A 26,744-nucleotide genomic window follows, 5' to 3' on the forward strand; every position below is an offset into this window, starting at 1 on the left:
TGTATATCGAGGTTTATTTATTAATTTGAATAGATATTAAGTTTTATTATATTTACACTTACATACTAATAATAAATTCAACAAACTATTTATTTATGTTTATTTATTTATTAAAAAAAAACAAAAACTCAAAATTTCTTCTATAAAGTAACAAAACTTTTAAACATTCTCTCTTTTACAAAAATAAACTTATTTTGTACTTTAAAAACAGTCATGTTGTATTATAAAATAAGTAATTAGCTTAACTTATACATAATAGAAACAAATTATACTTATTAGTCAGTCAGAAACAACTTTGGCACATATCAATATTATGCTCTCGACAAATAACTTTTTTGCATTTTTTGCACGATGCATTTGCCTTTCGCCTTATTTTAGAGGGGCAGTAAGTACAGTAAGTACGTTTTTTCGTTACTGGCTCTTCAGTACTGTCATCTGATGTACCAGGCACTTCATTTGGCAAAATATTAGAGATATTATCGCGCAAATATCTCTTCAAAGTAGGAGCTTCTAAACGCTTACGCATAAACGATGACGTCAGGCTCATGTAAAGGTTTCTCATAAATTTTTTGCGACTTTGAACCTTTTCTCCCTTGCTACTGACATTATGGCTGTATATAATAAAAGAATTTATGCAGGCAATGTTTATCATTCCGTACAATAATGCCATAGGCCACCTATTCGTCTTCCTACTGCAGGTCATCACAGAACACATTTGGTCTAGCGTGTCCACTCCGCCTTTAGTTTGATTATAATACATAACCATTTGCGGTTTACCGGTACTTTCGTTGATAGAAGCATCCTCATCACAAGATGATAATAAGTATACCATCTTAGCTGGCTTCGGTTTATATGAGACGAGAGTAAGGGGTCCGTCAAAACAAAACATCGATGTTCCCACTGGCCTGGAGCGACTGTTTTTCAGTACTTCCGGTATCTCGCGTTTGTTTGATCGCACGGTTCCCACAATGGTTAACTTATACGGTTCTTGTAGTAAGTTTTTTGCCAAAGGGATTGAGGTGAACCAATTGTCACACGTAATATTACGACAACTACCGTGCACAGGCTTTGATAACTCCTTCACGTAGTATTCACCGAGTGGTACTCCGTTGGTCTGTGTTCCTCTTCCCAAATAAGGCATTCCATTTATCATATACTTTGTACCACTGTCACACATCATGAGGATTTTTATTCCATACTTACTTGGCTTGTTTGGGATATACATCCTAAACGGACACCGTCCTCTAAAACCAAGTAACTGTTCATCTATGGTCAAATGAGCCCCTGGAGTGTAATTTTGTATGCACTGATGGATAAAGAGATCCCATATTTTTCTAACAGGAGTAAATACATCGTTTTCTCGAAGTGTGGGCCGTATACTTTTGTCATCCATTCTAAGACATCGTATCAAAAAATCAAAACGATCACGACTCATTACAGAGACGTACACCATTGACAAAGATCGATCAAAGAGGTCATCTGTGGACATGTGGTTATCTTTTCTCACTGCTGTCATTACCAGAATACCAAAGAAAGCATAGATTTCATCTTCATTCGTGTCACGAAATGTAGCACCTGTCATAGATTCCCGACGTTTCAATGATATCTCAGCATTTGTCCATTTTACAATTTCCGAAATTATCTCATCAGTAAAAAATAGTTTGAAGCATAAAAGTGGGTCATATATATTGCGGCACATACGCGTCGGACCTCTTTGAGATCTGACAATGTTCAGTGCAGAGACTCGGCTACGCCTCGTGGACTTTGAAGTTGACCAACAATGTTTATTCTTACCTCTAATAGTCCTCTGTGGCAAGGTCAAGATTTTGTTAGAAGCCAATGAAGAACCTGGTTGTTCAATAACATTTTGTTCGTCTAATATTTCACTACCGCTTGACGTTGGCTGCACTTCATGTACCTCATCTATAAACGCTTCTTCTGTATCGCTCTGGACGTCATCTTCACTTACGTGATCTGATATTTCACTGTCAGAATCCTCACCAACAAGCTCGTCATCGCTTTGCAGAAGAGCAGAGAGGATATGCTCATCGTCTAAAGAACTACCCATTTTATTATATATTAGTCACGATATCTATAACAAGAAAATATATATATAATAAGTTATCACGTAAGTAGAACATGAAATAACAATATAATTATCGTATGAGTTAAATCTTAAAAGTCACGTAAAAGATAATCATGCGTCATTTTGACTCACGCGGTCGTTATAGTTCAAAATCAGTGACACTTACCGCATTGACAAGCACGCCTCACGGGAGCTCCAAGCGGCGACTGAGATGTCCTAAACGCACAGCGACGGATTCGCGCTATTTAGAAAGAGAGAGCAATATTTCAAGAATGCATGCGTCAATTTTACGCAGACTATCTTTCTAGGGTTAATCGAAATTTAATGTAATTTCCATGCATTTTCTACTGTCATTAAAAAAACAATAGAAGAAATATCACTTGGCCTAGAGCTAATGCACGTTATGTTAAAACACGTTAGATTTATACGAAAAAAATGTCTGAAAAGTTGTTGGTTATGTTTTCGCGGCCGTTATTTCCTAATTCTGATTGGTTCTCAGAGCTTTATCACCTCACATCCCTGACCAATAAAATAGATTGGAAAAATACAACCTACGCAAATTCTGTGTAGATTAAATAACTAGTTGCTTAAATGTAAATACGGAGTTCGTAAACATCGCGCAGGAGGTAGCACATTATTTTGAAAAACAAGGGTGCGGTGAACTAAGACAGTTAGAAGCCTTATATAATTAATGAATGAGATCGGATTTATGGCCTTTTTTATTAAGTTTTATTTTATAGGCGCATCGTTGAAGCAACGAAAATTTTCTCGATTGTAAGTCATATTTGAAAATAACTAGTATTTCAAGCTGTAGATATATGCTATGAATGTTAAAAAAGGTAGAAGCCTGGCACCGCATAATTGCCCTTTTATTTCATTTTTGTTTGATAAAATTCCTTGTAAATCAGTCGGGTTAGATTAAGATGATAAGTTCTCGTTCCCGCTTTGCCCTGACTAATGGGAACGGGGATGCATTCCGGTGGTCCGGCATACCCCTTCGCCTTCCCCACAGCGAAGGAAGACCATGAGGATTTCCAAGTGATTGAGCGATTTCCCACTGATTTTTTATGTACATATTAATTCAGACCGAATTGTGTATTAAATACCTAAGGGAATCGAATAATTCGAAGTAGCGTCGCGGAAAGGACTCTACTGTTTTTTGAGTTCGTGTGTAGCTTGGTGTCATCGCTGTTTAACGACCATTGTTATTTTTCTTAATAAATTTATGACAAAAGCGCATTTCAGTAAGCCTTTAAAAATCCTTGAATTAATCCTCGTGATAACAAATTGTTGCTTTATTAGTAATTTATAATTCAATTTAGGGTTTAATTAAAAAAAAAACAAAAGTAAAATGAAACTATATACTAAATACCCTCTAGATACTAAAAATACGGCGCCCTACAACATTGATAGATGTTAGTTCATAGCTTGTAAGCCAATCGTACGTGATGAATGTCATCAAAATCTTAATGAAGTTCATAATACGTTATCTCTAGTCCTCTACTCAACAGTTTGAACTTAACCGCGCATCACTGCAATAACAAAACAATATTTATTAGGTGCCGGCGCGGCGTGCGAGTCGTTGGCTTATCGCTATCGCTACTACAATAGGCTCGTCCGTTCATGGCAGTTAAACCACAAACAATAATAAAGATAAATATCCTCGTATCGTAGTAGTAGTGGTGATTTCGTGAGGGAAATCTGTAGCGGCGGCGGTGGTGCGACGGGGGCCTCTTACAGAGCCAGCGTACGTACTTATAACGCGGCACCCACCCGCAGTCGCCACTCCGGTACGCTCAGTCACCGCGCGCGCCAAACAAACTATTTTTTTTTTTTGCAATTACGCTTTGGTTAACCGTCCGCGAGACACGAAGTGACCATGAAGCGAGGGCTGCTGGTATTGCTTGCGATGTGCTCCCTAGCCTGCGCCATGGTGCCTAGGGAAAGGGTGAGTGGCTTTTTAGTATCGGCAATGCGATATAATGTCTTGTCATTCAAATATATAAATACAAGTTAAAAAAATTGTTGCCATAAAAAAATATTATTATTAATTAATTTAGATAGAAGGAAATATACTTTACAGGTGTTAAAATAACTAAGCTTTCTGTTGGTAAATCTGCATAGCTTCGAATCCACACATCATTTTTAATACATTTTTTTTTTACATTTTCTGTGAACAGTTTTTATTTTTTTTCTAATTTTAAGAGTGGGTAAGCTATTACAGGATTAGGGGTGGTTAATTTGATACCGGAGTGAAGTTTCAAATATAAGTAACAGATACTGTACAGTAATGAACACTATAACAAGACCGGTATTTGTAACTGGTTTAAATTTAACATTGCTTTTTAGGCAGATAAATAATCCCTTTAATATAATTTAAGAAAGGGTTACTTATTTAACATACAAATATAAATATAATAGGTGAACACCTATTATATTTTTATTACATTTCAACTACATTTCAATTAACCACAAAACACAACGTTGTTATTAAGTACATTAATCTTATAGGTATACACCCACATAATAACAAAATCATATTCTGATTTTAATGGATATCACAAGAGAATAAAGAAGTGTGTTGGTTAAACATTGTTTACCGCTTTTATTAATGAGTTGTATAAAAACGTGTTTGGCGTAAAAGTATGGAAAAGGCAATATTCGATGGATCTTTTTTTTATAATTAACAGACCTTTCCTTCCAAGGTTTACCTACCTTAAAGAGTTGTTTTCGTCGATTTTGAGAATCATTTACTCTTTGGCGCTGATTCGCATGTTTATTTCGGTACAAATTCAAGTAATATAGCTAGAAATTCTACGACGTTAGAGAAAAGGACGGCATTTGTTTTTTTTATGACTCATTTAATTACCGTCTCTGATTTGACGTCATCCTAATTTTAATGAAACTTAATATGTCATTACATTATTGCAGTACATAAGCAGGCAAACAAGCAAAGTATTTACATAATCAAGTATCATTTACTGCGTAGTTTAGTAATTTAATTCAATGATTAATAATCTTGATTATTGAGACTATGTTTAAATTTATTTACGTGATTTTTTTGATGAAATGAAAATTATCCTATTGTTTATAACGGATGTTGTAGTATCTACATAGTAATTGTGATTTAAGACTTACGTCTTACGTATTCTGCATATTGATAATGAAATCTTGTTTGTACTGCCGTCTGTTCGGTTCATTGAATATGACGATAAAGATGAAGATCAATACGAGACGAGGTAGATAGGTACCTATTCCGACTATGTAACTAAATAATACTACTAGATATTAACTGAATACTAGTGACAGTTTAAATGAAACAATTAAATTACGTGATGCACTGTTATGTCTAAAAAATTAAAAAGCAGAATGTATTATAGACAAAATACTAATGCTGAAAATGAAAATAAATTTCTTGCGTCAAAGTTTATCAAAGATAAATTGCTGAAGCTTCTGCATTTCCAGAACCACTATTAAAGTGGTTCGCATTGTAGGAAATTAAAATTGGATATTGATGGTCTAATAAGCTTTATTCGTACTTTTTACTAAGAAAAAAAAAGGATGCTCTAAATTTTGATGTTATGGTCTGTTCGATCGATGTTTGTGAATATCTAATAATTGTTTTAAAAAGCACTGACTGGTTCTGCAAATTCAGCAAATGCAATACATGCTATGCCACCAATTACTGAAAAAGTTTAACCGAGAAAAATATCGACAGAAAGTATACGTATTTATTTCATTCTTTTCCAAATAAAAGATTTTAAGAATGAGCCGTACTTCGAATTGGAAACGGAGTATATAACGAAGCCGTTACACTTTTTTAAAGACCGTCATATAAGCAACTAAATGTCTTTAGCTGAAATCGTTCAGCATTAACTCAAGTAAATGGGCAAAGTACTTACGTTTTACAAAGTTTTACTGTCGAGACAAGCATTTTACGTGGTTATTGACTGAATGTTAACAGCTAAGGAAATACGCGCCATGAACAAGTAACTTGTGTGTTTGGTGTCGTAAACCAGGTTCTTCTATTTACGGACTGAGTACGTTTCCGAATCCCAAATGGCTGGCGGCGCGGCCGCGGCGTGGCGCGGCCTGGGCCCCGATTCTGCTATTCACAATGGCCGATGCTTGAATGGCAATCGGATTAAATTTGTAATTATTATTATTCTCTTTAGTATTTTGCCAATGCAATCATTTGAAGTTAATTATATTGACCTTGAGTGTACCATCCCATACTAAATTGTGTAGGAAAAATGTATAAGAGAATACGAAAAAAGTAATTTTAAGCCAATTTTCAATTATTCATCGGTCATTGTAAATAGCAGAATTGGGGCCCTGATCATTCAAAACAGCGGTGATCTTCACAAGTCGACACAGACAATCTCTTTTTCATGGAAAATATTTTCTCGTAAACACTGTGAGTTGTGACTCACGCAGTACTCTTGTGACTTTGAAAGCCCTTGTAAAAATAAACTTTGTTGTTTGGGTGGCTTTAACCCGTTAATAAACAACGTATTTTAAACTCTACAGTCATAATTTAAATGTCACGTCTTTGCTTGGAAATAAATGTTTTTTCAAGATATATCTATTAATAATATAAACCGGTTAATAGCGTACCAGTACAATAAAGAAAAACAAATTTTGTACAAAAATTTACCATCACACTTTGGATACGCAAACTACAAAGAAAAATGTTTCCCTCCCAACCAAAACTGTTTTCAGTAACTCTAAATTTGTATTGGGAAACCAATTTTAGTCAAGATTATTGTGTTCTCGAAGATTTTTTAGTCCCATTTAAAGAAAAGTCTAAACCGTCCATATAATCCGAGTCAGTATCTATTAGTTGTAGTTTCGCTATATCGATTAACAATAACAATTTCTCTAGACAAGTGGGTAAAACCAATCAAGTTATTAATATAACTATCCCCGACGAAGCTAAAACAGTGCTAACCTATGGCTATATTTCAAAAGTTGCGGTAGTTCTGTTATTACGCAATTATAGACGTTTATAATTACTCTGTTGACATCAGATATAGACCACGCTACGACGTAAATCTAGATTACACATGTCTAATGCTTTTCTCTACTGCTTAATTAGCTCAAGTGTTACAAATAATAAGATCTTAGAGAATCTTTTATGGTTAAATAATATAAATTAATATTAGTTTACTATCGTTTATATTTATGGCACGCATCAATCAAACTAGTATAATCTCGCAGAGGGCAGTCAATCAAGTTATTTATCATTTAGTTATTAACATTTCTTTTTAATTCCGACACATCGTTGTCTACGTACCCGTCAGGGCGGTCATACGGTTTGCGAGTAATGAATATGGAGAAGATATTTTTTTTTGTAACCACAAAAAGGTCGTATGAATTAAATTAAACATTTAGGAAATAAATTAAAATGAAGCCTTTGACCCAGACAAAAAAGTCCTAGTGCAATGCAATGGACTCCCCCGTCTCCTTCTTGCTTCAACCTACGTACGGCACGTATGGCGTATAAGGCTAATGTCTACTATTCCTTACTAATTTGTCTGTCAAACATTATTTGATACTTGACTATATTTACGGATAATTGATGGTTGAAGTCGCCTCCCCAAACGCAGGCTCGATCTCAATTTGTATAGTTTCAAAAACTGAGTGGTTTAAAAAAATACAACTGTAAGAAATGCATATACCTAAATTCAAATATGGTTTGATGCAACGTCGTGTGTTTATTTTCGCAGAGGGCTGTACCCACTGAAACAGATGCGGCGCCTGTAAAAGCAACTGATGGCGAGAAATATTGCGCCTCGCACACACCGTGCGCCTGGACGGTGTACCAGAAAGTGATCAAAGTGCCCGAGATGACCATCGTCAATACTTAGTGAGTATAATGCAATAGCCAACATAATTGAAGATTGGATGACTCATTAACTTACCAAAGTGAAATCCAATTGTAATTGTATGAATGTTGATCTGAAATATTATCATAGGTCTGAATAATTGAGTCTAAGCGTAACTACGTGTTAGCCGTAAAATAGCGTCTCACGTTTATGACTGTAATGCTACCTATCTTTAATTGATGACGTTATACCCACGACTGTGTACTGCGTTATTAACAATTACCGATAAATTAATGCAAATTTAATAAGAATTACACTATTCCTTTTCTCCTAAGCATTTTGCCTACACAATTATTGTCACGATGTGGAATACTATCGGTCAATGCAACGAATTTCCAATTATTGTGTTGTAATCCAATTGCCATTCATTCATCGGCCATTGTAAATAGGGCAATTGGGAACAATTCGTTATCGAATTTTCGTCAAGTTCCTTTACATTAAGTTGGAGACTGGATTTTTTTTTCATGGTGATGACGCTTTCTCTACGTTTACGTCGAGTTTGTATAGTCAGGCATTTAAGAGACCGAACGCCTGGCCTGATTTAGATGATTACCAATTATTAACAAATAATTTTATATCCACAGTTGCGTTTGCGAAGAGAACTTGGAATGCCAAGAAGATGAAGACGATGGCGCAATAGGCGCATACGTGCATCGCTGCAAGGCGCGAGGCAGTAAGACCGAGAAGAGCGCGAGTTAGCCCGGCCGCGGCGGACGTTCGTGCGACCCGCACGACGCGACGCCCACGACTCCGCATGTCGCATACGTCGCATGCTTTGATTCCACCGCATAAAAATCAACCTTAAAGTAGTCGCTCAGTTCCTAAACAGTTTACTTATTTCTAGTTATAAATGGCAGTTTTTATTCAAAGGACGCCAATATAGTCATTGACTTAAAATATACACATTTTTATTTATAGGTATCCAAGACTTTAAAAGTTGTACATCAAGTTTGGAATCGTGTTATTCTGTTGAGTCCGCCTCAATGACTAAATTTAGATGTCGTTTTAAGTAGGTACTTAGTAAATTGCAATTTATATTTTTATACCTAGTTATTGCACTATCGATTTGAATTGTATTAATTTTGAGTAATGGGTTTTAATGCGGTGTATTGACATTTTTCAAACTTTTTTTTTTGACGGTCACTTTTAGGGTGCGTAATCTTTTAGGTGCCATTCTGCAAAGTAACTTAACAGAACAAAATAGTTAAGATAAGTTCCTACAGTACGTAATCAAGTATTTGGCTTTATATAAGCTTTAGTTACAATACAGTTTTTGTTCCGGCTCTTCTCTATTTTTGCTATTTCTTAACAAATTAATTACAATAAAAGTACTTACTAGGTGTAGTCGATTATATTTTAGATAATGTATTTAGATATAATGTTTTTTTTTTCGTTGTAAGACAATAGGTATATTTTAAATCGCTGTTGCGTAATGCGTAATAAATACATACCTATTCCATTTAAAAATAATAAAATATGTTGCTCTTGAAATCGTACACTGATCGTATAAAAAACCGTATATTGTATGAAAACAAAATGTTAAAGAACTAAAGAAGTTCGATAAAGTTTGTACGTACGTAAAGTTGAACATGGAAAATAATGTTTTGTTAATGCTGTAGATACTCGGGTAAAGTGAACTTTATCGAATTACTTCATACATTATTCTCTTGCAATAAATTTATGCAAATTGTAGAATAATAAACTTTTGAGCAACAACACCAGGGTTTAAAATGGCCGATGAATGGAACAAGGATTATATGATACAATTAATTTCAAATTGAATCCAATTACCACCAGTAATTCATCGGCCATTGTATATAGTGGAATTTGAGCTCAGGTAACAGGTTTGACGCCCGGAAATCTTAAGACTTGACAAAAGTCCAAATAACGAAATTAAGCCCGCGTAAGTTGGCCAAACACCTCCTTTTTTTTAAGTTTTCTAACATTAAATGAAATAATATTAAGTGATAACAGTTTTATAACGCCAATAGTTGGTTTATAAAATAATGACATAATAAAGTTGTAGGTATTATTAGTTTAGATTAATTTTGTAAAGTCTTTTGGCGAAATAAATGGTAATAACCAACCGATATTTGCATTTTATTTTTACCCTTACTTTTATATATTTTTAGTTCACGCTAGAAGGTTCCAGTAGAGTTGTTAACAGCTTAGATCCTTATGAATGCGACTTACGGCCGCTTTCTATATTCGATCTCAATCCCTAATTTACGGATCGAGATTGACATTTGAATCCATTTACAACTTTTAGTGTTTCTATAACCGATCCATGGATCGTTTTCTCGATCTTTTTCTTCAATCTATCTTTGGGAGGGCGGATCGAGATTTTAGATTGGTATTTGTACGAAAGTGACAGTTATGCGTTTTCTATAACCGATCTCTGGTTTTGACAAATCGATTTTTGGCCTTTTTTGATCTATAATCGCGATCCCCAATTTTTTACGGATTGTACTGAGAAATCTGTTAAAATGGAAATATTTTCAAGTGATAGTGATAGCGATCTTGAAGTATTAGCTCAGCTATCGGACTGGGATAGTAGTGACAGCGAAGTAGAACAAACTCTGTCTGTGGTTGTTCTGTACTTTACTTGTAAACGGGGGTCAAGGATTTAAGCTGAAGACCAGCGCTCAGTAATTCTTTTGGATTGCTAAGCATAAGCTGACGCTTAAACTTTTTTGCTCTCGGTATTATAGTTTTTGTGTACTAAGTACACTTTTACCAATATCTATAATACTGGAATCAATAGATAACGATTATAATATTCTCGTTTTGATTTATTTATTTAAAACCATGAGTATCATTACAGGGTTTACACTAATGCGACAGCTAAGAACTTAAACTAAACAAAAATTGCAACACATTACATTATTAAAACATATAAACACGTCAGTCTGCTTTTGAAGAAGTTGGTGGTGTGGAGAGCTCTTGTAAGGTGCTTTGGGATTCTCGCTGTAGGAACTATCAGTAGGTGCGGGTTTCGCCGCCGCCACACGTAGCGGTCCGGTACACACACTCAAGCGCTGCAATACTTCCGGGTGATTCTCCACTCCACGAAGCACCTTCACCAAGTAGACGACCAGTGCAAATTCCCATCTCATATACAGTTGATTATTGCCAATCATGCCCAGAACAAGCAGAGTGAGATCCATGAGTAGGTAGAACGGATACACCCCATACAGTTTCTTGTACAGATGGCGCGTGAACTTATTCTGAACGCGCTCGAATATTACCGCTGTATTCTATTCAATAACAGACACAGACAGAGAGACATCGGAAAAACAAACAACAAAAAAACTTGCGATTTTAAAATGTTAATGTCAAACTGACTGACAACTTTTCGATTGACTGACGTTCCGTTGCTCATCAATAAACGTTTATTGTCGTTTATGCTTTTTCTAATCTTGAGGTAGAATTACAGTATTTTACCGCTACGACTTCTCCATCTTTTATTTTTGTATTTTGTGCAATTTCTAGTGATTATACATAAAATAGATAAGCTTTAAGAAAAAAAGCCACCATTTTAATCATTAATAATCGCTGAAGTACTTTTTCTGCACATGCGTAAAACAAGACGTTTAGCAGGGCGATCTATCCGTTTTTTTTCGATGGATTTCGAGACGAGATCGATTAATGAAATGCAGATTCAAGCTCAATCGAGGGATTGAGTAAAATCTGGATTGATTTGAATCTTAGATTCGAGATCGAATATAGAAAGCGGCCGTTAAAGAACGGCTGATACAGGGCCACAATTCAGCTGTTTACAATATCTGATGAATGAATGGATATTGGATTAAATTGGCACCATTCATATTACAATAATTGGAAATTCAGAACAGGGCGGATCACTCACGGTCATTACAACGTGATGAATTTCTAATAATTGTGATGTCAACTCGCATTCTAACTTGAGATCGCTTTTTTATGGTAGACAGCCAATCGAGCAGAGACGAAGATATATGGTAAAATCATTTAGAATATCAGCAAACTGTACTTTATATCCTGTGGGAGCGTGGCCTGTACTTTTCTATGAGGATATTGTTGCAGACAGAACAAACCACCGAAAGTACCATACCTATTATTGGAATTAAAATTACAGCTCCGAAATTATGAGACCCAGTAATTTGTTAGTTTAAATCTGTGGTGCCAGATAGTAGAGAATAATTTAGTTGTCAACATCTTTTCTTTGTAAAAATTGCCTGTCCTACCTTTTTGTGTTCGGCTTCCTATGGAGGGAAGTGCACCATATTTCTTACACCTCCATTTTTACTATTTCTGATTAATTCCGTTGCGGGTGCCAAGCCAGTTAATTGTTTCTGTGGGGATAAACCGAGCTCGTGCTTCGATGGTTTTCGATGGTCCTGGCTTACAGGAGTTGCAATGAGGGGAATGTAGGGTGGGCTAGTCCAAAAAACAATCCTTTTGAAGTAGAAACTACACTAAGAATAGAGAACGAACAATATTGTGTACAAAGTCGGCATGCGAAAGTAGTGTGTTATGAGTCCTCGTGGTACGTGCAAGATGAATTGCTAAGCATTGCCACGAACCGAAAAAAGGCCTGAGGCGTTGAACTGTGGTTCAGGTATGATCAGTAAGAGAGTGATAATACTATCTAGTTCCTCCCCGGAGGAGGTGGGTGTCAATGAGGCTTTCCCAGGCAACTAAAATTAAAGGTATGGGTCCCATGCTCTGCACAGTATCCTGGTCGAACCGGGTGGAGATCTTCAGGTTAAACACTGAAAGACATCAGCTTTATAAATAAAATAGTGGCATAAGAAGAGTAGGTACGAGCAGTAGGTAATATATAATTTTATCTTTTAAAAAGTTACGAACAGCCTTCAACAAAAACAGTCGTATCAAATAGGTACAAGTTCTCATAAAATTTCGTTTACAATCTCCAGAAACGCAATTTTAAACTATGTATTCTATTGATTTTCGTAAACATATCATCGGCATTCATGGCTGTTTTCAATGCAAACTTTTAAGGTTTTAACTATATGTATATGTATAGTAACTAAGTAGCTGCAAAACAATCTTTAACTGAACAACAACGCAATAGCGCGATAAGGCTTTTTCCATCTACCTCCAAAATGAGTGCTCAAATTCTTTTGAAATATATCTTTTCGTAAATCGCTACAGCGATGCGAGCTATGTTATTTTTTTCAGTTTAGTAACCACAAGTTTATAGATTTGTCTAGTTTCAAAAAGTAGTTTCCAACTTTATATAATTAGAAATATTTTTTATGTGAGGGTAGAATTAGTTACCGCTAAACAAGTTTCCGTATATATATAGTTATGTTTGTGTTGTAATGTAATAAGTATAAATAGTGGACCTGCAGTGCCAATGGTGTTTTCGTTCGCAAGTGATTGGCGGAGACTTATATTATAATCAGTAATTTGTTGCTATTTGCTTTGATCTTTCGGGAATAATTTTTGAAATGGATTCGGTGGCTGTCAATTTTAATAACACTGAGGAGCAGAAACCTGGTTTTTCTTCTTCCAACGATCCACATGTTTCTAAAACAACCGTAAGTTTGGACTGAGATTTTTCCAGGATTTTCATAGAAAATTTTATACTTTATTCTCGAGATTCTCGATGGTTGCTTTTGATATACCTACCATTCTCCTGAATCCTAAACTTTTAATAACCAATGAACGAAGATTTATATGGAGAAGTTTGCATTTAATGTTTGTTTTGGAAAATGTTCTATGCGTTATATCGTAGTATTTACAAGTTATTATACTCTAATTAAAGAATGTACTAAATAGGACTTAATAATCATACTGTGCTTATTTGTCTGGTGCTAAAACGTCGACTGTGGAAGGGTGTTAAAATGACATGATAATAGTTATTTGTACTCTAAACAAGCATCCTCGAAATTGGAGGTATAACTACCCTCCTTAAAAAACTATAGATACCTTAATTCTTCCTTTATAACATTAGCTAGATATGTGATGCTTTTAGTGCTGACTAGTAGAAAAATATTTGTGACTTCACAGTTAGATCCAGCGTCTGTTATGCTAGCAATTTAATTCCGACAAGCTTTTTGTCACGTTGAATTGGGAAGTGTATCTTACATATTTTTAACAGAAGTTGCAGGACAGCTTCGGGTTTTCGGATAACAGAAACTCTGGTATCAACCACGAGGGGATTATGTCGTCTATGACTCCATTGATGCATGGGCTTACAGGCAACGAGCTGTTGAATATGCTTGCCCAACAGGAGCCTAGGGTCGCCGACTCGGGTAAACGACGTTATCATAATACTTAAATACTTCTAGTGCTGTGAGTGCTGTGGCGTTTTTAAACGGTTTTTTAATTGGGTTTTAATACAGCACCGGCCGTTGCCGAAATGGATTTGTTCAACAACGTGCGTTTCAACGGATCCGAGGTTCTGAATGACGATGCCAGTCTGAATAGCAACTATTTTTCGGGTATGAAATACTTATAAATTAAATTAATATAAATAAATTATAGACACGTGCTTATTATATTTTGTTTACAGGTTATAGTTGTTCAGAATCGACTGCGTCTGATTTGTGGCCAGATAATGCAAGCTTGCAAAACTCGAGAAGCAATGAAATGAATGATACTTTCGAGTTTCTGGTTAAAAGTTAGTACCTATAACATTTGATTTTGACAATTTAAACGATTGACATCTCTCGACGAAAATGTTTTTGCTTAACTTATTAAATATGATTACTACCCCCATATTGTTTTTGTTCTTATTGACAGCGTTTTGTTATCTTTGACTCTTGACGGCAAGGATAGCCCAGTGGTTGATCGGATCATCCCGCCAAACCCACTGGGCGCGACTTGTTGCGGGTTCGGTCCCCGTGTAGGATTTATTTTTTTGTGATCTACGAATGCTCTTACTGACTTTAGGTGTCTTTGTATACACGATTTGAATGTTTATGAAAATTAACGCGACGCAAGGATTTAATTCTTTACTGCGGGGTCGCTTTTTTTTTCTGTTTCCAAAATATACCTATAAAAAGGTCTATATCCCGTAAATCTTAATTTTATTGATTGCAGGTATTTCATCGGCAAACAACTATTTGTCGATGCTTACTCGAGAGCAGTTGTCAGTTCTGCGTTCAATTCGCCCCAGTTTGTTGTACGAGTTCTTGCAAGAGATCGCGAAAGCCCGCAGTGACAGACGCGTTCGTCGTCACTTGCCGAACGTAAGTTTATAAATGAAAGGTTGTTTACATAAAAACAGTCTCCCAATAATCTTTTGTGGGTGCGTGCGTTCAGTCACAGTAGTATCTAGTATTTTCGGTAGTTAGCCGCATTGCTCGAAGAATTTATACCTATCGACTTTTATGTTTAAATTTTTATTACTTAGTCTTTACTATTGTTTAGGTAAAGGAAAGAAGTGTTTATTTTAAAGAGTTTAGTGGTCTTTGTTTATTTTGCTTTTACATATATCCATTCGCCATCCCTATTGTAAACTTAGATTGTCTGATTGAAATCTTCGCAATGAGTTTCGAAAGATCTGATCCCCTTGTCCAAATCGCGGCATTTAATATTTTTTTTATACTTAGTAACTTTCTTCGGCAAATTCAGAATTATTTGATATCGGTTTAATCACGCGTTTATTTATAGGGATCTCGCGACAGCGGGCTAACCAAAGCCATAAGTTGAAACGGCGGGGTGGCGCCCCGAGTCGAGTCCAGATAATTTTAAAACTAGTGAACCCGATAGGCGATAAATACGCGTTAGGAAACGGTTATATCAAACAATTATTTAATGTGTTTTTGTGTACAGGAATGTGCTTTTTGCAAGAATAACGGGGAGAACGAGGAGTGTTACTCGTCGCACGTGTTGAAGGACGGTCGCGGGCGCGTGTTGTGTCCCGTGCTGCGCGCCTTCCGCTGTCCGCGCTGCGGCGCCACCGGCGACTCGGCTCACACCATCAAGTACTGCCGGGAGGGATCCGAGTCAGGTACGAAGTGATCTATTGCTGAATTTTCTATTAGTAGAGAGTCGGTGAATTCGTCTATTATTATTAATTTCTATGATTGATTTTGTGTGCAGTCTCGTTAATTTTTATATAAAACTAGCAGTTGCCCGCGACTTCGTCCGCGTGGTAAATAAACCCGTAGTTCATCATTTTGTTCTATTGTCAATAGTATTAGCAGCGTAAAGGTTTCTGATTTTGAACCTTTGGTTAAATTATCGCAATTTTCGTACGGAACCCTAATATTTTTCAAAATAACTTATAGCCTATGTTCAGCGGGGATAATGTAGCTTCTCAACAGGGAGCCCATTCGTGTCAAACGAACAAATATTTCCTCTTTGTATTAGTACAGATGAGCTAGTAAGTCAACATTCATTGTCTCTTGAAAACTGTTCGATCAACGATGTATACCTTATACATCGTATACCTAACTACTACTGGCTTTGTGGTAGAATTTAAAAAAGTGGCAATGAAATAAATTTGGTGTCTCACATATTGGTATTTTCAGGTGGTTTAGCTTCACGTCGCCGCATGCAGCCATCAGCGGGTCTGCTGCTGAACGCTGCTGGATTCGGGCCATCACGTACACAAGCCTGCGCCCCGGCCGCGCCCGCCGCCTCGCCGTCCCCCATGCCGGCTAATTCTTCCCTCCCATACAACTGGTCCAATTTCACTCTTAATTAAATTATGCAACGGAAAGCGGGGTTCATCCATCAATTGTCTCATGAATTTGATTTGGTTTTTACTCCATCGATAGGTATTTGTCCAATCATTGCTAGGTGACGTAGTACATAGTATTTGAATACTATGTATTTACCATCGCCCTGCTAACAATAAGATATATGATTTATGGATGTTCCCAATCTCCTTTCGCGTGGAAGAAGTTGAAAAGCGGGTATATTGACTCTTAGGTGAAGCGCAAATGATGGTCAATTCATACATTGCAGGCAGATGACCAAACCTTAGTAAAGACTGTAATTTGAGGAAATGAGGTGGCGCAATACACCGCTCTGTCTTACTTTAGGAAATTGTTGGCCATTACGACAGCGAAAATGTAATAAGACCACATTTCCACCTCATTATTGCTCAGCGTCTTCACCAACCGCCAACTTTATATTACGAATGGACCACTTAAGGAATTTGTTTTTAAGTCTAACAAGACTTTATCTGTGGCAGTTGTCTTTTGTTATCATCGTAACGTAGATTTCTGTTATAAATTACTTTTGGTATTTTTTAACATGAACGCTGCGTTCAAAAGCTAAGATCGTTTATTTTATACTTTCTAAGTATAAAGGTGAACACTGATAGATATTCTCTATTCATTCTATTGTTTTAAAAAGTATGCGGGCCGTACTTTGACACACTAGCGCCAGGAAAACTGCTGCAGATAAATTAGTTATGTATTCCACTTTCCTCATTCTTTTTTCATTGGTTTTAAAAATATATTTCCCCAATATTATAAATTTCGAAGTTGATTCAAATTAATAATAATATTACATTACGAATTTGTTTCTAAATAGATATGAATTTATTGTCAATACGAATCATTCAATACCTTAATAAATTACTGCTTGATCCGTTGAAATTAACTCTGGTAGCCTTGCCAATGAAAAAAATATTTTGTTTCAATAGATATACTATTTTTTAATCCATAAAAGTACTTCCAAGTAACTACGTATGTTCTATTTTTCTTTATTCAAATAAACTTATCTTTGCATTTAATTTGTGTTTTATTTTTGATTTTTTCAAATTCATGTTGTATAAAATTTGGTAAAATAAAATGCAGTTTTGTCTCCATTATTTTATTCAAATACAACTATAATAATCGATAATACATTTAACAGTGTAACAGAGTATTTAATGTGGTAGAATACTTTTCTAACAATAATTGTAGAAAGACTTGTCGCCCACTTAACAGTCTCGCGCTTAATAAGGAGTTAGATTGATAATTCTTTATTACTGTCAAAAAATATTACTTTGAAGAGCAGCAGTGTTTTTTTCTATAATCCTAAAAATAGACTTTAAATCTGGCAATCGAAGGTTTATAAATATTTGACAAAGAGTCAACACATTTTTCAGACAGTTATGAATTTTATAATATCAACTTTGACGACCTCCGTGGTCGAGTGGCGTACGCACCGGTTTCAAGGTGTCGCTAGCTCTGAGGTCCCGGGTTCGATCCCCGGTCGGGTCAATGTAAAAATTCACACTACATTGTCTCAGGTCTGGTTGTTTGTCATACCTTCGTTGTATCTGAATTCCATAACACAAGTGCTTTAGCAACTTACTTTGGGTTCAGAACAATGTATGAGACGTTGTCCGCATTTATTTATAAAAAAACTAATGTCTATTTTCGAGCATCACATAATACCGCTTCCATAATGTGCGCCGGTTTGCAGACTGCACTTTAAGTGGGCTACAAACCCAGACTTTTTTTTAATTGGCATGCCTACGCAATGGCACTAACTTTTTGGTTACATAAGAGAGGATCAACACGATATAATTATTTGACAATATCGGTCTATTCAAAACCAAAAACAATAATAACATTTTAAGAGATTAAATTCGTTACATTCGATTCATTGGGTATCACCCATTTAACTGTATTCAACACGTGGTACACAGCTTCGTAACATGATATTACAAATTTATTATGAATAACAAGCGAACATTAAAGTAGGTAAAGTCCTTAACTACTCAAGTAAATTCATCAAAATAGTAAAAAAAGGCAAATATGATTGTATAACGCATTCATATAAGGAGCATTTGGCTTCTTGAATAGAAACTTCAGTTGAGTCGTATTTTCTGTCTATTTTATTACATTCAAATAAATTTCGAAAAAATCATACTATCTAAAGACGATGAAATGAGGTGATCCAAGTAAGTCACAAAATACCGACATAATAAAACTTAAACAATATTTTTCTTTGATTGACAAAGCGTTTATTTTTATTACTTTCAAATCACTTGCAAAATGGATTGCACTGAAGAGGGTCTACCACCGCTGCCGTTATCGAATAGAGATGGCATATCACACTATATATGCATCTCTCTTCCACAGCGGTAAACGCATTCTATTTATTACACATCTAAACTTTTTAGTTTGTCTTTAGGGGACTAACAAATTAAAATGAAGAGGTGGTAGACCCTTACAACGCAGATTATAACAGAACGAGAATATAGTAATGTCTTAGAACGGTTTACTCTCGCGTTTTTATCGGGATCCGATAAAATCGGATTTTCGGCCCCGAACTTCACGAGACTAGTGACGCGTTCTTAAATAGTTATAACTAGTATAGTGTCTGAGAATTCGCTTGTTGGTACATTAGTACCAATTATACGAAGCAATTGATACTTGGTCGTGTACATTAATACAAAGGCAAGTTGAGGATATTGCAACAATTTGGCAAGTATTCTATTACATACTAAATTACACGTAAAAATATAAAAAAAATTATTAGCTAACAAAATATGCTTAGATTGAGATTCATATCTGAGCCGAATTCATATAAAAGTCATTTAAATGCGAAACGTTTTTGGAATGATTGAATAGTTCACTAAAAACAGGAATGTTGTAATCGCATTCATCATTCAATTCAAGTTATCATAATAGTTACATAATAAAGTTGAGTACGCCAAAGGTTTACATAAATCTTATAATTTTTAACAAACACGTTTTAAATTTCACTTAAAACCAATACTTAAATCTTTGGTTTATAAAACTAAATCACACCACCTTTTTATTATGGCCTATAACTTTTTTTTAGGGTCTGTGACCCTAACAGCGAACCAGACGTCTGGAAACTGGGAGGTGAAGATGCAATTAAAGAATTCGTCAATAGAATATAAGCTAATGGGCTTGTTGACAAACAAAAATAAATGTACTGTCTTTTCATAACGAAAAATAGTGGGCACGTATTTCCTTAATTTATGCAAATAATAGCATTAACTACTTCGATGAAGCGAATCGAAGTAAAAAAAATAGGACTTATGACGTCACAAACCGATGACATTGACAAAACAAAATGTACCGGTAGGTAACTAAGTGAGTTTCTGAATCAGTTAAAAAAGTCAACATCCCTTTAATTGCCGTTGAAGTATTCGCATAGAAAATTAATTTATTATAAAAACTGGAGTTTAAAATAATATTTGACACAATCTGGGCCCTTATCGGAACAGTCATATTATGACTTAGTCAGCTTGCAAAACGACAACACACTTAAAACGTTAACATTTAAAGCTTACATGTCACTGTACTCCCCAGTACATAACTATGCATAAACATATTCGTTATAATATTCATAATTATTTACACCGTGCCTGTATTATGAGCGCATTAACATTAACGCATAAGCGCATTAACACCTTAGCAATAGGGATGACTACTGAGTAAAAATAAAAAAGAAAAATATCTATTTAGTCCCTCGATTAGCTAATTGAAAAATATTTGACACGTATTTTTCCTTTTTCTGAAAAACTAAAAGTGACAAATTTAAAGTAATGTTTACGCAATCGCGACGTTATGTAAGTTTCATTCACTGTAAATTGATCATTTTATGTTTGCAGGACAAGACGGACACTGGAAAAAGTAGTCATCCTTATTGTGGAAGCAAGACGCTGATAACGGACTGTTATAGCAAAATTCGTGCTGTCTTGCTTCCACATTTCGACCTGAGTTAACCGCTCAGAGTGCAGGCACATGACTTAACAAGAGAGAGAATATTAGACCCATGGTTATCTATAGACAATACCTAACAGACGTCATTTAATACAGAATATTTATACAAAAGTGATTATGTGTTTGGCAGCAATAGTTCAGTTTAATTACTTTTAAAAAGCCTCGTATATAATTTTCAACAGAGATCACAATTTTTTCAACCACTGGCCTAATAAGCATTTTATTATTAATATAACATTATTATTAATTGTCACAATAGTGTTTTATATTTCATTTCCTACGTTTCGATGGTCATACGTCGATAAATATATACGATTTGGAACAACATTAATAGTAAATAGCAAAGCTAATATCACTTAAATTTTCTAAGTCGTCGTATATTTTAGTAGAAGAAATAAAATGAGACAGATTCATTTCGTTAAAGCCTTTAAGGTGCACTTAGTACCTTTGGGTTGTTTATAAGAACTGTGTGATAATTTGCACTACGATGTATACGCATTGTTTGTAGGTCACTCATCTCCGTGTATTGGCCAGTAGGAAGGTGCTGCCCTCTACATTCTGTCGATGCAGTGTTGTCACCTGTTACTACTCGCAGCCGGTGTAGCCACCGCCTTACCACAGCCATCGTCGACGACTGCCTCTCTGGTTGCGTCATTCATTCGGTTCACCTATTAATAAGCATTTTTTATTATTCGTGTCCAATAATATAAAATTGAATCGCGAGACAAATACACTAGAAAATTTGTTGTTGTTAAATGAGTTGTTGACGTTTTCTGTTGCTTTTTGTTTAACCAAGTGACAGTTTAGCACTTGAAAATGAGTAAATGCGCATGCGTCTCGTATAATTTAAAAAAGTCTATATTCTGTTTTGTTAAAACTTGAAACTGCTCGCAGGATTTTAATATAGAATAATCAGAAGAGTAAAATGTAGAATGTTTTTATGTACTTTATTGTTTTACCAGTTTTTACTTGTCTCATAGCCTTATCTCCCAAAGGAAGAGGTTGCCAATTCGTTTAGTAAGTTTTTGTTTTTTATGTTTGTTACCTTAACTTTGGACTGGTTAAACCAATTTTGTTGATTCTTTATTTATTTAACGTAAAAAAAGCTGTCATTTGGTCGCATAAATTTCATAACGTTCGACCCAGGAGGTTTTTATTGAATAGGTTGTATATTTTTGCCGTTGAAACAATATTTGTCTGTTTTCTTTAATAACAGTTGTTGATAAGGTTAAGTTTCGTGTGTACCTTCGTTGTTGTTGTGTTTGGCTCGCACTAGCCGCTCGGGGTGTGAGTGCGCGAGCTGCGTGTAGTCGCGGAACACTTCGTTGTACGTGTCGTCGTTGGACGACATCTCGCTCTCTCTCATCTCCTCGTTCAGCTTCGTCAGTCTCAATCTAAGTAATAATGAAGCTTGCTATAGTGTGATAAGATTCAATTTTGCTTGAAGGAAATTTCGTTACTGAAACTTTGCAGTTAAATATTACTAGTAATAGTAGTAATATTAGTTACTAAGGAAGACCAAGTGATAAGCTCTTACATTGATGGTTCTTACACAACACTAACAAATAGATAAAGTAACGATCATTTCACAATACTCTGACACAAAGGTGTATATAAAAAAAGATTTTTGAAGGCTTTTCAGGTATTACTCTGCTGTGTAGTGTGCCACTTAAGTGGAGGGATTACGCGAGAGTTAAAGTGGACATGATGGCTTGGGAGGAATTGTTAACAATCAAATATGAATTTTGTTTCACAGATATGGTTGCGCAAAAAAAAGTTAATAATCCGCAATCAAAATCGACGGCAGTGAGACATCTAGGCACTGAATATTATTTTAATTACTTTTTTATACTTACAGGGTCACAATGTCGGCATTAGCATTGTTGACGGCGATATCGAGAGGCGTTTGACCGTCCTTGTCCACTATCGATTGGTCAGCACGATACCGCAGTAAAAGGCAAACCTGGGGAATATAGTGCAATTAAAATTCATATATTTCAAAACTTACTTCGATTCTAACCAGCAAACAGCAGCAGACACGCACTGCATCACAGGCCTACCATGACTTTGAATAAATGCGTTGACGCATATGTTATTAAATTATTACGGGTTTATACAATTGTGCTTGTTAATATATGAAATCTATACATATAAGATTAAAAGTGCTAGTCACCTCTTGAGGCATATGAGCGGCAGAACGGCTGATAAAGCCATTGGCAAAAGGTGCAAAACGTCGAAGATTATCTTGTGGAGGTAACTTGCGCTTGAGCACATTTAAGGTTTTCGCCAAGAAGTTCCATTTTATTGAATAATAGAAGTTTACTTTATACCTGTCCAGTGTGTCCAGCTTCCGTGGCAAGATGTAGCGGAGTCTTTCCATCCTCGTCTTGCACGTTAAGCTTGCTGCCATTCAGGAGGAGGAACGAGCACGCCATCACTGAACCCTGGAATATCAAAAGTCACTTTAAGCACTAATTGCCTAATTTTAACACTAAACAGTGTTAAAATTAGGCCGTGGTCTATCGATAAATCCTGATTGCTACAGAAATCTTAATGCTTAGCAGTTTGATTTGCAATTCAGCTTTAGGTTAACCCAGGGACGGTTGTAGTTGGCCGCAGCAGCCCTACCCCCTCCTGCACTACTCACGCTGAGCACGGCGGCGTGCAGCGGCGTGCGGCCGCGCTGGCCCGCCACGTTGTGGCCGCAGCAGCCCTACCCCCTCCTGCACTACTCACGCTGAGCACGGCGGCGTGCAGCGGCGTGCGGCCGCGCTGGCCCGCCACGTTGTGGCCGCAGCAGCCCTACCCCCTCCTGCACTACTCACGCTGAGCACGGCGGCGTGCAGCGGCGTGCGGCCGCGCTGGCCCGCCACGTTGTGGCCGCAGCAGCCCTACCCCCTCCTGCACTACTCACGCTGAGCACGGCGGCGTGCAGCGGCGTGCGGCCGCGCTGGCCCGCCACGTTGTGGCCGCAGCAGCCCTACCCCCTCCTGCACTACTCACGCTGAGCACGGCGGCGTGCAGCGGCGTGCGGCCGCGCTGGCCCGCCACGTTGTGGCCGCAGCAGCCCTACCCCCTCCTGCACTACTCACGCTGAGCACGGCGGCGTGCAGCGGCGTGCGGCCGCGCTGGCCCGCCACGTTGTGGCCGCAGCAGCCCTACCCCCTCCTGCACTACTCACGCTGAGCACGGCGGCGTGCAGCGGCGTGCGGCCGCGCTGGCCCGCCACGTTGTGGCCGCAGCAGCCCTACCCCCTCCTGCACTACTCACGCTGAGCACGGCGGCGTGCAGCGGCGTGCGGCCGCGCTGGCCCGCCACGTTGTGGCCGCAGCAGCCCTACCCCCTCCTGCACTACTCACGCTGAGCACGGCGGCGTGCAGCGGCGTGCGGCCGCGCTGGCCCGCCACGTTGTGGCCGCAGCAGCCCTACCCCCTCCTGCACTACTCACGCTGAGCACGGCGGCGTGCAGCGGCGTGCGGCCGCGCTGGCCCGCCACGTTGTGGCCGCAGCAGCCCTACCCCCTCCTGCACTACTCACGCTGAGCACGGCGGCGTGCAGCGGCGTGCGGCCGCGCTGGCCCGCCACGTTGTGGCCGCAGCAGCCCTACCCCCTCCTGCACTACTCACGCTGAGCACGGCGGCGTGCAGCGGCGTGCGGCCGCGCTGGCCCGCCACGTTGTGGCCGCAGCAGCCCTACCCCCTCCTGCACTACTCACGCTGAGCACGGCGGCGTGCAGCGGCGTGCGGCCGCGCTGGCCCGCCACGTTGTGGCCGCAGCAGCCCTACCCCCTCCTGCACTACTCACGCTGAGCACGGCGGCGTGCAGCGGGCGTGCGGCCGCGCTGGCCCGCCACGTTGTGGCCGCAGCAGCCCTACCCCTCCTGCACTACTCACGCTGAGCACGGCGGCGTGCAGCGGCGTGCGGCCGCGCTGGCCCGCCACGTTGTGGCCGCAGCAGCCCTACCCCCTCCTGCACTACTCACGCTGAGCACGGCGGCCGTGCAGCGGCGTGCGGCCGCGCTGGCCCGCCACGTTGTGGCCGCAGCAGCCCTACCCCCTCCTGCACTACTCACGCTGAGCACGGCGGCGTGCAGCGGCGTGCGGCCGCGCTGGCCCGCCACGTTGTGGCCGCAGCAGCCCTACCCCCTCCTGCACTACTCACGCTGAGCACGGCGGCGTGCAGCGGCGTGCGGGCCGCGCTGGCCGCCACGTTGTGGCCGCAGCAGCCCTACCCCCTCCTGCACTACTCACGCTGAGCACGGCGGCGTGCAGCGGCGTGCGGCCGCGCTGGCCCGCCACGTTGTGGCCGCAGCAGCCCTACCCCCTCCTGCACTACTCACGCTGAGCACGGCGGCGTGCAGCGGCGTGCGGCCGCGCTGGCCCGCCACGTTGTGGCCGCAGCAGCCCTACCCCCTCCTGCACTACTCACGCTGAGCACGGCGGCGTGCAGCGGCGTGCGGCCGCGCTGGCCCGCCACGTTGTGGCCGCAGCAGCCCTACCCCCTCCTGCACTACTCACGCTGAGCACGGCGGCGTGCAGCGGCGTGCGGCCGCGCTGGCCCGCCACGTTGTGGCCGCAGCAGCCCTACCCCCTCCTGCACTACTCACGCTGAGCACGGCGGCGTGCAGCGGCGTGCGGCCGCGCTGGCCCGCCACGTTGTGGCCGCAGCAGCCCTACCCCCTCCTGCACTACTCACGCTGAGCACGGCGGCGTGCAGCGGCGTGCGGCCGCGCTGGCCCGCCACGTTGTGGCCGCAGCAGCCCTACCCCCTCCTGCACTACTCACGCTGAGCACGGCGGCGTGCAGCGGCGTGCGGCCGCGCTGGCCCGCCACGTTGTGGCCGCAGCAGCCCTACCCCCTCCTGCACTACTCACGCTGAGCACGGCGGCGTGCAGCGGCGTGCGGCCGCGCTGGCCCGCCACGTTGTGGCCGCAGCAGCCCTACCCCCTCCTGCACTACTCACGCTGAGCACGGCGGCGTGCAGCGGCGTGCGGCCGCGCTGGCCCGCCACGTTGTGGCCGCAGCAGCCCTACCCCCTCCTGCACTACTCACGCTGAGCACGGCGGCGTGCAGCGGCGTGCGGCCGCGCTGGCCCGCCACGTTGTGGCCGCAGCAGCCCTACCCCCTCCTGCACTACTCACGCTGAGCACGGCGGCGTGCAGCGGCGTGCGGCCGCGCTGGCCCGCCACGTTGTGGCCGCAGCAGCCCTACCCCCTCCTGCACTACTCACGCTGAGCACGGCGGCGTGCAGCGGCGTGCGGCCGCGCTGGCCCGCCACGTTGTGGCCGCAGCAGCCCTACCCCCTCCTGCACTACTCACGCTGAGCACGGCGGCGTGCAGCGGCGTGCGGCCGCGCTGGCCCGCCACGTTGTGGCCGCAGCAGCCCTACCCCCTCCTGCACTACTCACGCTGAGCACGGCGGCGTGCAGCGGCGTGCGGCCGCGCTGGCCCGCCACGTTGTGGCCGCAGCAGCCCTACCCCCTCCTGCACTACTCACGCTGAGCACGGCGGCGTGCAGCGGCGTGCGGCCGCGCTGGCCCGCCACGTTGTGGCCGCAGCAGCCCTACCCCCTCCTGCACTACTCACGCTGAGCACGGCGGCGTGCAGCGGCGTGCGGCCGCGCTGGCCCGCCACGTTGTGGCCGCAGCAGCCCTACCCCCTCCTGCACTACTCACGCTGAGCACGGCGGCGTGCAGCGGCGTGCGGCCGCGCTGGCCCGCCACGTTGTGGCCGCAGCAGCCCTACCCCCTCCTGCACTACTCACGCTGAGCACGGCGGCGTGCAGCGGCGTGCGGCCGCGCTGGCCCGCCACGTTGTGGCCGCAGCAGCCCTACCCCTCCTGCACTACTCACGCTGAGCACGGCGGCGTGCAGCGGCGTGCGGCCGCGCTGGCCCGCCACGTTGTGGCCGCAGCAGCCCTACCCCCTCCTGCACTACTCACGCTGAGCACGGCGGCGTGCAGCGGCGTGCGGCCGCGCTGGCCCGCCACGTTGTGGCCGCAGCAGCCCTACCCCCTCCTGCACTACTCACGCTGAGCACGGCGGCGTGCAGCGGCGTGCGGCCGCGCTGGCCCGCCACGTTGTGGCCGCAGCAGCCCTACCCCCTCCTGCACTAC

General features: G+C 40.8%; 3 protein-coding genes across 3 annotated transcripts; 2 read left to right on the forward strand and 1 right to left on the reverse strand.

The window, feature by feature from the left end:
• Positions 1-3,793: 3,793 nt before the first annotated feature.
• Positions 3,794-10,064, forward strand: LOC113498760. The gene is made up of 3 exons (XM_026878903.1): positions 3,794-4,034; positions 7,816-7,955; positions 8,559-10,064. Exons 1-3 carry the CDS (start codon positions 3,966-3,968, stop codon positions 8,671-8,673), a joined length of 324 nt encoding a protein of 107 aa, XP_026734704.1. The 5' UTR covers positions 3,794-3,965; the 3' UTR covers positions 8,674-10,064.
• Positions 10,065-13,306: 3,242 nt separating this feature from the next.
• LOC113498947 lies at positions 13,307-17,675 on the forward strand. The gene is made up of 7 exons (XM_026879210.1): positions 13,307-13,517; positions 14,081-14,234; positions 14,325-14,423; positions 14,495-14,602; positions 15,025-15,173; positions 15,760-15,937; positions 16,461-17,675. Exons 1-7 carry the CDS (start codon positions 13,428-13,430, stop codon positions 16,634-16,636), a joined length of 954 nt encoding a protein of 317 aa, XP_026735011.1. The 5' UTR covers positions 13,307-13,427; the 3' UTR covers positions 16,637-17,675.
• A 63-nt stretch (positions 17,676-17,738) lies between these two features.
• On the reverse strand, positions 17,739-26,692 carry LOC113498749 (arf-GAP with coiled-coil, ANK repeat and PH domain-containing protein 2-like). The gene is made up of 5 exons (XM_026878890.1): positions 26,660-26,692; positions 22,961-23,074; positions 22,487-22,593; positions 21,876-22,024; positions 17,739-21,298 (listed from the first exon to the last, which is right to left on the reverse strand). Exons 2-5 carry the CDS (start codon positions 23,063-23,065, stop codon positions 21,282-21,284), a joined length of 378 nt encoding a protein of 125 aa, XP_026734691.1. The 5' UTR covers positions 23,066-23,074; positions 26,660-26,692; the 3' UTR covers positions 17,739-21,281.
• Positions 26,693-26,744: the final 52 nt, after the last annotated feature.

This window comes from Trichoplusia ni, chromosome 11 (genome assembly GCF_003590095.1).
Source record: "Trichoplusia ni isolate ovarian cell line Hi5 chromosome 11, tn1, whole genome shotgun sequence".
NCBI lineage: Eukaryota > Metazoa > Arthropoda > Insecta > Lepidoptera > Noctuidae > Trichoplusia > Trichoplusia ni.

Excerpts from the sequence above, each read along its gene's own strand:
- LOC113498760 (XM_026878903.1), top strand. The coding sequence starts at position 3,966 with ATGAAGCGAGGGCTGCTGGTATTGCTTGCGATGTGCTCCCTAGCCTGC. Across the intron at positions 4,035-7,815 it reads CCATGGTGCCTAGGGAAAGG|AGGGCTGTACCCACTGAAAC; the intron begins GTGAGTGGCTTT and ends TTATTTTCGCAG. Across the intron at positions 7,956-8,558 it reads ATGACCATCGTCAATACTTA|TTGCGTTTGCGAAGAGAACT; the intron begins GTGAGTATAATG and ends TTATATCCACAG.
- LOC113498749 (XM_026878890.1), bottom strand. The coding sequence starts at position 23,065 with ATGGCGTGCTCGTTCCTCCTCCTGAATGGCAGCAAGCTTAACGTGCAA. Across the intron at positions 22,594-22,960 it reads AAGCTGGACACACTGGACAG|GTTTGCCTTTTACTGCGGTA; the intron begins GTATAAAGTAAA and ends TATATTCCCCAG. Across the intron at positions 22,025-22,486 it reads AATGCCGACATTGTGACCCT|ATTGAGACTGACGAAGCTGA; the intron begins GTAAGTATAAAA and ends ATTATTACTTAG.
- LOC113498947 (XM_026879210.1), top strand. The coding sequence starts at position 13,428 with ATGGATTCGGTGGCTGTCAATTTTAATAACACTGAGGAGCAGAAACCT. Across the intron at positions 14,424-14,494 it reads GAATAGCAACTATTTTTCGG|GTTATAGTTGTTCAGAATCG; the intron begins GTATGAAATACT and ends TTTTGTTTACAG. Across the intron at positions 15,174-15,759 it reads TTCGTCGTCACTTGCCGAAC|GAATGTGCTTTTTGCAAGAA; the intron begins GTAAGTTTATAA and ends TTTTGTGTACAG.